General features: G+C 39.8%; 1 protein-coding gene across 1 annotated transcript in view; it reads right to left on the reverse strand.

Moving 5' to 3' along the window:
- The window catches only part of LOC107713612 (probable ATP-dependent RNA helicase DDX46), a 21283-nt gene extending 10881 nt beyond the window's left edge, over positions 1-10402 (reverse strand). Inside the window, exons 1-13 of the mRNA XM_016519183.1 lie at positions 10322-10402; positions 9290-9460; positions 9148-9210; positions 7340-7421; positions 7009-7236; positions 6509-6643; positions 6186-6296; positions 5119-5284; positions 4910-5030; positions 4660-4835; positions 3227-3348; positions 3076-3154; positions 1703-1785 (exon numbers count right to left, since the gene is read on the reverse strand). Of these exons, the coding sequence (XP_016374669.1) occupies positions 1703-1785; positions 3076-3154; positions 3227-3348; positions 4660-4835; positions 4910-5030; positions 5119-5284; positions 6186-6296; positions 6509-6643; positions 7009-7236; positions 7340-7421; positions 9148-9210; positions 9290-9460; positions 10322-10365 (1581 nt within the window). The 5' untranslated portion in view covers positions 10366-10402. The remainder of the gene's footprint in view (positions 1-1702; positions 1786-3075; positions 3155-3226; positions 3349-4659; positions 4836-4909; positions 5031-5118; positions 5285-6185; positions 6297-6508; positions 6644-7008; positions 7237-7339; positions 7422-9147; positions 9211-9289; positions 9461-10321) is intronic.
- Positions 10403-11046: the final 644 nt, after the last annotated feature.

Here is an 11046-nt window from a genome sequence, read left to right on the forward strand (position 1 = left end):
TAAATAAGTTATGTTCCAAATTTGAAGTTGATATGAAAAAATTGAGGTTCCTGCGAGATTTTATTTAGGGCGTTATACCACAAACAGCCACCAGGGGTGCCATCCAAACTCTGTAGAATTTTTATATGCATTTTTCCGTCACAAAATATGGAATCCTGAGATTCAGACCTTTCCAATGATATGTTTTATGTCAAGATTACAAAAAGTTTTGATTGTAAAAGATCGTAATGCATCTTGTAATATGACACTTGACACCGCCCACTAAGGGGGCGGAGACCGCCAAAAGATTTTAAAGTACCATTTCCATGGTAACGCAGAGTAACGCAGAGTCCGATTTCAAAATGGTTTTCACAGGATGAATCTTGGGCTTCTAAGCTTTCAAACGATACATGATTACTAAAATATTTGATAGAGAAAAAGGACAACAACAAAAAAGAGTGGGCTGCTTCAGCGATCACCAGAAGATCCACTCGGGCGAGCGAGCGAGCGCACATGTGCTTCGAGTGCGGAGACACGTTCACCAGATCCAGCGCTCTGAAGCAGCACCAGAAGATCCACAGCGGAGAGAGACCCTACAGCTGCTCGCACTGCGGGGAAGGGCTTCACTCACTCGGGAGCGCACACCGAAGAGAGACCCTACCTCTGCACCGCCTGCGGGAGGAGCTTCACTCAGTCCAGCGATCTGCAGAACCACAGAAAGAAGCCCTGTCCCATGCTGCCTCGCTCCAGTGCAAACACTGTGTAAAGACTAGATGCAATCTGACGGGGATGTAACGATATCGATATGAGATTATTGCGATATGAAGTCCGTGTTAGGATATTTATTGCAATATTTTTAAAAATAAAGACAAATTTGTATGTTTTAACGTTGCATTATTCTATCTAATGCTCTTTGAAAGTTCAAAATTACCCATTAACTTTCACCCCCCCATTTTTTAAAATAGGCATTAAAGTGCACTATCCAAACTTAAATTGTTATAATTCATGAACACTTTGGAATACAGAGGAAAGGTTGGTCTCTTTTTAAAGACGACAGTCAGCAGATTATTGCAGAAGTGGAATTATTCAAAAAATTAAAATATTACAAGTTACAGAAGTATAAATTTACTGTAAAGAAAATGCACTGTACAATTTTATATAAAATTAATATTTTACATAACAGGTTTTACTCTAAAATTGCTTAAAAAAAAAAGTAAAGCCGTGTGTCTAAATAAGTTATGTTCCAAATTTGAAGTTGATATGAAAAAAATCGAGGTTCCTGCAAGATTTTATTTAGGGCGTTATACCACAAACAGCCACCAGTGCCATCCAAACTCTGTAGAATTTTTATATGCATTTTTCCGTCACAAAATATGGAATCCTGAGATTCAGACCTTTCCAATGATATGTTTTATGTCAAGATTACAAAAAGTTTTGATTGTAAAAGATCGTAATGCATCTTGTAATATGACACTTGACACCGCCCACTAAGGGGGCGGAGACCGCCAAAAGATTTTAAAGTACCATTTCCATGGTAACGCAGAGTAACGCAGAGTCCGATTTCAAAATGGTTTTCACAGGATGAATCTTGGGCTTCTAAGCTTTCAAACGATACATGATTACTAAAATATTTGATAGAGAAAAGGAACAACAAAATAAAAGAGCGGCAAGCGTCTCACAGGTGTGAGGAGCATCTCGTACAGCACAGCAGAGAGAGACTGACCTGCGGCTCAAAGCCCATGTCGAACATCCGGTCGGCCTCGTCCATCACCACATACGTGACCCTGCGCAGATTAGTCACGCGACCTGAGCAACACAACATCAACACACTTAGGAGAATGAACGCCGCAGACAGCAACATTTACTAGCAGCTCAAAGCAAACAACAGCACGAGCGTTCAGTCACTGATGGAGTCCCTCACGCAGGACTTGCTTAACTTGCGTACCATCAGAGGCTCACGGAGAACCTGTAAAATTCATTAGAGCCACATCATACATTAACTGAGCTGAAGCCGCCTGAAGAGTGACCTATGAAGGAAACATATTAGAGATTACCTCGCATGTGTGGAAACACACGGCACATCCACTCACATCACAGCTCTGAACGGCCCTGCACTGCATTCTGGGGCTTTCGCTCACATTCACGCATTTCATACAGAAGTCTGAAGGCTAAGGATGGCTCCAGGTTCAATACGCTACGATCAACAGCATCTGAGACAATTCCAGCTTGTCGCTCAGTTTTCTTAAGTCGCTAAATTACACTGACAAAAGATAAACCGCTTACCTGCTAACATGAGACTAGAGTAAAGAGTAAAGTAACTTGATAAAGCTGGCCGCTGTGCAACACATGGGAAAATGACGATGACAGGAGCTACATTAATGACAAACAACTACAAGTCCTAGAAAAAACAAAAAAAAAGCCTTATTTAGAAAAGTCAGGGCCTTTCTGAAAACAGGTATTCTGAGCGCATTTTTATGTGCAAAAACAAAAATGCGGCCTTAATGTTTGCACATTTCAGCGTTTGCACATTCAATTCAATGCATTTGTATTTTAACACATTTTAAGCAGTGCCTTACAAACACCCCGATAGCAAATAAAGGTGACTCTGTACATTTTAGATCTGAAGCCGATGCAATTATGTGCTGCATTATATTTATATTGTTGTTTACGAAAGATGCTCGAATACATTTGCATTAACCCACACATGCATGGCACAGGTCATAAAGAGTAGCATTTAAAAATGGAATATCGTAAAAATGCACAGATTCTGACAGAGAGGTTTCTAACACTACTAAAGATAAATTAGATGTTTAATGAGATACATAGCATGAATAAAGTGCAGTTAAGTTAAGTTTTTTTTTTTATTCATTTGATTTATTTTAGTACATTAAGATAAACTAAATGATCATTTTAACTAGTGTAAATAAAACAAGTTAAAGTTTTTATGTTACATTTATTTCAACTAACGAAATTAAGTTTATGGATTTGGTTTTAGTGAACTCTAATAACCCTGTGCCACAGATGCTGAACCCTGAACCTTCCTTCTCAGAGAACATGAAGCTGATGAAATCCAGCACAAACTGATGAGGCACGTACCGTTGTTGGCACCGAGCATGTCGATCATGCGTCCCGGAGTGCACACGATGATCTCTGCGCCGCGCTTCAGCTCTGCGATCTGCAGACACACACTGGGTTAGAGCAGGTTCTGTGAGAGGTGATGAAGCGTGATGAAGCGGATCACACACACCTGCTCGCTGATGCCGGTGCCGCCGTACACACACACCACACGCAGACCCAGAGACTTGGAGAACTTCTTGCACTCTTTGGTGATCTGCAGTGCCAGCTCTCGCGTCGGCGTCATGATCATGGCTGACGGAGAGAAACACAGACGTCACACACACCTGCTTCTGCTGACAGCACTACAGTTAAAGAGTCCAAAAAATATCCGCAAAGACTTTCCATCGCATAGTCTGTTCACAAAATAAGAACGAGGATTTTTCAAACCTTTAGCTTTAATAGCAAAAGCAATCAATGTCAGAAGTTTTCAAAATATATGATTTAACTTCTGATCTGCAAATAAGTGGAAAATATGTTCAGAAACTCCATTTAATGTCAGAGAACTTTACACAGGCAGTTTATAATTGAGCAGATGTCTGGATGCAGCAAAACACCCACAGATGTAGAAAATATCCGGATCATATGTGACCCTGGAGCACAAAACCAGTCATAAGGGCCAATTTTTCGAAATTGAGATTTATGCATCATCTGTAGTAAATAATCTTTCCAGTGATGTATGGTTTGTTAGGATAGGACAATAATTGTATGAGATACAACTATTTGAAAATCTGGAATCTGAGGGTGCAAAAAAATCTAAATATTGAGAAAATCATCTTTAAAGTTGTCCAAATGAAGTTCTTAGCAATGCATATTACTAATCAAAAATTAAGTTTTGATATATTTACGGTAGGAAATTTACAAAATATCTTCATGGAACATGATCTTTACTTAATATCCTAATGACTTTTGGCATAAAAGAAAAATCTATAATTGTGACCCATACAATGTATTGTTGGCTATTACTACAAATATACCCCAGCGACTTAAGACTGCTTTTGTGCTCCAGGGTCACAAATAATTAAATATGAAGGTACTTTCAAATTTGTGTTTTATTATTTTTTAATCCATGTTTTTAAACTAGTTCAATTAGAAGCAATTAAGTATCATTTTTCTTATTGTATTATACACACAAAAAGTATTAAAGAAAAAAAAATTTCCTTAAAATTAAATACAAATTAACCTACATTATAAAACTAACCCAAGATCAGTTAAAAACCATTTACAGTTTCACTAGATCAACAGCATCTGAATTTTTACGTTTTGAAATCAAGGTTCGAAAGAGTTTGACATAAAGCCTCGTTTGATGAAATCACATGACTTGGCGAGTTTGATACAAGCTCCGAACCAGTGATTCGAAACAAAACTTAACACTGCTTTTGTGCTGCAGGGTCACATTTGTGCATTTTCTTCCATCACTGGCCATCATTCTGATCTTGAAATCAGGATTATGCATGAAATAATGTCATACGTGTTGACCAAAGGGTCATAATCGGTCCTAGATTTAGACAGGGATCATGTGTTTGTGGAGTTTTTCTGCTGATTAAGGGAGAATACGAGACTCACCGATGGGTCCTTCTGCCTCTCCCACTGGCCGCTGGTCTAAGATGTGGCGAAACATGGGCAGCAGGAAGGCGATGGTCTTCCCACTTCCTGTTTTAGCGATGCCGATGAGGTCGCGTCCAGACATGATGGCTGGGATGGCCTGGGCCTGGATCGGGGTCGGCTTCTCATAGTTGTGTCTTGAAAAGAGACAGAGAGCAATAACAGAAACATTCGTTCTGTCTGGTGAACGTCTTGAACACGCTGTACTCACTTCTTCATCGCGTTCAGCACTTTCATGGATATCCCACACTGCACCCACGTCTTGATGGGCTTCGGACAGCCTTTGCCTTTGACGGTGATTCCCTCCAGCTCCAGACGGTACTCGTTCACCTCTGAGCAAACACATCCGTGATCAGACAGAGCTGTTATCCTGAGCTGATGAGAGGATCTCCTGAATAAGGGCTGAGGTGTGTGCCGTACCTTCAGGGCTCATCCTGAACAGCTCTGGCACCTCCACATAGAAGTTCTTGCGGAAGGATTCGTACTCGATCTTCTGATGATCAACCGGCTCCAGAACTTTCCTCTGTTTGGTCTGAAAGCCTGTGAGGGCCGTCTGCAAGTCCACTTCCTCTTCCTCTGATGAATACTGCACACACACACACAGACACACACACACACACACAAGAGACACACACACACAGAGACACACAAACAGAGACACACACACACACACACAGAGACACACACACACAGACACACACAGACACACACACACAGAAACACAGGTTTGTATTGAGGCATTTGGGGACTCGTGTGTTAATTAATGTAAATCCAGTTTATTAGGAATCTTTCCTGGCTAATAAAAACCTCCTGACTCTGGTTTGCCAATATAATACTTTGATCCAGTCGATTTCAAGTCCTCAAATGAATAATGAATAGAATATGGGGGGGAAAAAATTGCTTTTTTGTGTGCTTTTTATTGCTTTTTAAAAAATTTTTTTTAAGAAACCAATCTGGCATTTAAAGGTTTAAAATCCTGAAAATTAATGAATTTATGGTAGTTATGATCAGGACTAATGCTATTTAAAAAAGAGGGGAAAAAATATGAATATATAATGACCATTTTCTGACATGGACATTTTTGTCCTCTGAGGACCTCGGTGTAACTTTTTTTAATTGACGCATAAGGATCATAACGATCATACAACACTTTGGATATTAGTCATTTCTGCATTACAAGAATAAGAAGACAATCTAATGCCAATCTTGTTTACACACAATTACAGCAAAAGCACAAATACTAGGAGTGTATTAATACTGACGAAAGACATCATGGTTCTCTCAATATGAGAAACGAGAGCATTCTGATGATGAAGTGTGCTGAGCTGTCATGAAAACAGGCTCCATGTCCTTCATAATCATGAGTTCTTTGGTGAAATATGCCATGCGTGTGTTTTCATAAGATTGGCTTCTCCTCCACTCGCAGTGCACTACACTTGAAATGAGACAGAAACACGCGTGTGCTCGGCACAGCATCATGTCTGTACCTCCATGGCGTCCTGGTCGTTCTCCATCAGCTCTCCTTTCTTCTTGGTGGTGTGCACCATCTTCTTCGTCTTCATAACGGTCATCACTTTGGTCACAGACACACTACCTTTCTGCTGACACATAATTCATGTTGTCAGCTATATTGGGATAATCATATAATGACAGTGAATGGGCGCTGGGGCCGTCAGGCTCCCAAAAGCATCATTAAAGCATCAGGCGACTGGCTGGAGCGGGTCACTGATCACCGATCATGTCTTTACAGTACAGGAAAGAGCAGCTCCAGAATCACTTCATTCAGTTTGAGGGAGGTATTGTAAAGTACCTTGTCATTGCCTCCTTTCATGATACCCATGTTGAACTTCTTGACCTCCTCTTTGACCTCCTCCATGTAAGCGTCCAGAGGGTCCAGCTCCTCTCCGGTCTCCTGCTCCATCTGTGACTCCTCCTCTTGAAAACTCTCTTCCCTTGCACTAAATACAAAAATCCCTGTAAACAGAACAAACTCTCCCTGACTGGAGTTTATGTTGGTTTAGTGAAGGTCCCGCCCCTGGCGTAGGAGGCAGCCAATCATAGTTCAGTGTTTGTGGGATGGCCAATCAAATATGTGCATTCACACAACAACATGTTTAATGTCAGCTGAAAGTATTAATAGTCTTAGACCTTCGATTTTTTTCAAATCATAGTTTGTAATGTGATGTTTGGTTCGTTTCATGTCTTATAGCTCTTTAACGTAGACTTTTTAAAAATCCGTAAGGGAAAAATAAATGGAAACGAGTTAAATGAGAATTTTTTGTCTGAAAACGGCATCAGAGCGCTCAAGACTTTCCTAACAGTGTGATGCATATCGGTTAGTTTGTCTGAATGAGTGAAGGCTCTCTGACCGTCATCGTCCTCCAGACTCCACTTCTTCCCCTGCTTCATCTCCTCCAGCTCCTTCTTGAGTTCTCCGATGTTCTCCATGGCTTTCTTCCTCTGCTCCTCCCTCCACTTCTCCACTCGCTCCTTCCTCTTCCTCATCTCCTCCTCCAGAGTGTTCTGGTCAAAGTCCTGCTGCAGAACCAACCGTCGTGAATCAGGTTAATGTGCAGTGAGCTCTGATCACCGAGGCCTTCAGAAGACGTCTGAAGACCTGAGCTGACTGAAACACACTTACATCTTCAGCCTTCTCCTCCTCCTTCTCCTCCTTGATCTTCTTCTTGTCAGCGGACGGCTCTGCGTTCTCAGACTTCTCCTTGCTGTAAGATCAGCAGATCACAAGCTTTTGACTCCAAATACTTCTGCTATAATGGCAAAGCTGCTTAGTTGCAAACGTTTTATTTACAGAAACTAGGAGTGGTGATATATGAAAATAAATAAATAATGAGAATTCAAATAATTAAATTCAATAATCCCAGACTTTTTTTTTTTTTTTATCACCGATGAATTTATGATTTTCTAGATTTCACACAAATAGCAATTTCTATCTGATAAAATATTATAAATCTTGACAAAACTTGTATATATATACACATTACCAGTCAAAAGATTTTGAACAGTAAGATTTTAAATGTATTTTAAAGAAGTCTCTTCTGCTCACCAAGCCTGCATTTATTTGATCCAAAATACAACAAAAGCAGTAATATTGTGAAATATTTTTACTATTTAAAATAACTGCTTTCTGTGTGAATATCTGTTAAACTGTAATATATTTCTGTGATGCGCAGCTGTATTTTCAGCATCATTACTCCAGTCTTCAGTGTCACATGATCTTCAGAAATCATAATAATATGCTGATTTGCTGCTCAACAAACATGATTATTATTATTAATACTTCAAACAGTTGAGTACATTTTTGTCAGGATTCATTGATGAATAGAAAGATCCAAAGATTCATTTATCTGAAATAAAAAGCTTTTGTAACATTTTATACCATTTAAAAGCTTGGAGTCAGTATAACTTTTTTTTTTTAGGAAATTTTATTTAGCACGGATGCTTTAAATTGATCAGAAGTGATGATAAAGACATTTATAATGTTACAAAAGATTTCTATTTCAGATAAATGCTGTTCTTCTGATCTTTCTATTTATCAAAGAAACCTGAAAAAATTCTACTCCGCTGTTTTCAACATAATAATAATAATAATACATACATATTTTTAAAAAATGCATTTGGATTTAAATAGGCAAATATTGAAGAGTATAGGATTAAATCATTATTGCAGTGATTAACATATTGTATGTTTTGCAACAACTCTTTTAAGCCTCACTGATGGAGTGCATCGCTTCTCATTATTTCACATATATATACATATATATATATGATTTCAGCTTACAACTGTCTTATTTTTAATCATTTAAAGTCATCTTGAAAGTGTGCTGAGGCCTTCTACACTGTTGTAAATAAAACTAAAATTATTGTAGTTTTAATTCAGAGTGTTAGTTGCTGTTTCTTTGTGATTAGTTGTGAAATTCACTAGCAATTTCTGAGTGAAAATTCTTTCTGCACCAGATCTGTTTCAGTGTAGGGGGTCTCGCAGCGCAGCGTTACACAGCAAGTTCAAGCACACACACTGTCAAAGCGCTGAGGTGGCTGTGTGTAGATAATGTAGGACAGCGGCTCTCAATTCCAGTCCTGGCGTTCCACCGCTCTGCATATTTTGCATGTCTCTATTATTTAACACACCTGATTCAGATCAGCCGCTCGTTAGAAGAGAGCATGCATGAACTGTGTTCCGATTCACAGGGTCCCTACACAGTGTGACATAATACTCCTCTGTAATACAACTTAAACTCACATCTCGCAAACTTTAATGCCCTTTGAATGGAACATATACTCTCCCTTCCAATTGGAATCGAACCAGATTCGATTTGTGTGATTCAACCCTTCCAATTCGAACAGAACAAAAGTCTGAAGTGATAAGAGACACACTCAAGAGCGGTGGGTCGCGAGGACTGGAGTTGAGAAGTGCTGCTGTATGCTGACCTCCTCCCTTGGCTCCTGCGCTCTCGGCTGCGTGAGCGTCTCCTGTCTCGACTCCTGGAGCGCCTGTGAAGAGAGGTGACAGAGCAGAGCGTCAGCAGCGCAGTGGAGCGGATGTGCGGTGCATGCGCGGCGCGAGCCTGACCTCGGTCTCTTTCGTTCTCTGGAGCGTGACCTGCGTGACCTCTCTCTGCGGCTGCGCTCGCGGGTGCGGGATCCCGTCTGCTCCTCCTTCTTAGAGCGCTTGGAGTCCGGCGACCGGCTCTTAGACCTGCTGCCGGACCGGCCCTTCGAGCTGGAGCGCTTCCTGTAATGCCTGCAAACACACACACACACACACACACACAGACACACACACACAGACACAACACACACACACACAGACACAGACACACACAGAGACACACACACACAGACAGACACAGACACACGCACACACACACACACACACACACACACGTGCGCACATGCACACAGACACACACAGACACACACACACACACACACAGAGACACACAGCTGAAGGCGTCTTTTCTATCGTTTGCTCAACTGGAGGAAATTCTCTCTTCACACTGGTTCTAATCCACACACCACTTTAAAAGACACTTCATATTATTCAGTAACACCTTTCATTTCACATATACATTTAAATACACCGACACACTCAATCTCGGTTCATAACTGATGGATTCTACAGTAACACTGCTATTTTCCTGATTATCTCTGTGAAGCTGCTTTGATCTGTACTGCACAAACAAACCACTAGGGAATAAAAGTGACTGTGCACAAATATTAGTGCGTTTCCCTTTAACTAACAGACATTTATTTTGGGTTTTTAAATGATTCAAATATTTATATTCACAAAGATAGTTACTTAACTGTTAGTCGTTTCTTAAGAATACTTCATGTTTCAGCTGGAATACGTTTATATACACCATTAGGCAGTATAAGGTGTTTTACACGCTCATGAAAACGTTATCAATAAAAGCAGTTAATGTTAGTTAGTTAGTTAGTCGTGTAGAAGCTCAATCTAACTCAAACACAGAGTTTACATCGCTGTTTACAACCGTGTTTCACTCGCAGCGTTTAATAACACCATCATGATAAATGTTTCTCATTTTCTTTAAAAAACTCATTAAAACGTTTAAAGTGAAACGGAATAAACAGGAATATTTACCGTGACTCTCGCCCCATGGTTTCGTCGCAGTGTCGCTCAAACATCCGGCGACGCAATGACAACTTCCGCTGTTTCGTTTTCTTAAAGGGACAGTTCACCCTAAATCAACACGCACTCACTATTCGCTGCTGTTCAGTTCCAACATTAGCCACTTTCTTTCGCATGTGAAGCACAAACATATTACACAAATGTCAAATCAGCAATTAAATCTCCACTAGTTGAAATAATAATTCGTGATATCATTAAAGGAATTTTTACTTGCTAAATATCACAATAAGCTGCCATTTAAATTCAATTACAGATATCAGAATTCATTTCTTACTAGCTGAAATTCAAGTTTCACATATTAGAAATGCACTTCTTACTAGTAAACTAGCTTACCAGTTTGATCTCAATAATTGCGTGGTTACTAATGCAAATCTGATGCCAACTAGTTTTTTGACATCAAGAATGTTGTCCAACTAGTCAACAAATGAGCAACTTCCCAGAAAGTGTCTTGATTGATTATTTTGATGGCTTTGCTCTTATAAATGTGAAAATCTGCACATACCAGTTTGTTTCCTCCAGATTCACAGATATGCAAATCTGAATTTAAATGGCTGTAATTCATGAACGCTTTAGAATGCAGTTTATAAAGAGGACAATCAGTGGATTATTGTTGAAGTATTTCAAGTGTAAAAACAAATGATACAGAGCTTTAAGTTTATTGTAAAGAATGTTTACTA

This window comes from Sinocyclocheilus rhinocerous, unplaced genomic scaffold (assembly GCF_001515625.1).
Source record: "Sinocyclocheilus rhinocerous isolate Xijiao unplaced genomic scaffold, SAMN03320098_v1.1 scaffold599, whole genome shotgun sequence".
Classification (NCBI taxonomy): domain Eukaryota; kingdom Metazoa; phylum Chordata; class Actinopteri; order Cypriniformes; family Cyprinidae; genus Sinocyclocheilus; species Sinocyclocheilus rhinocerous.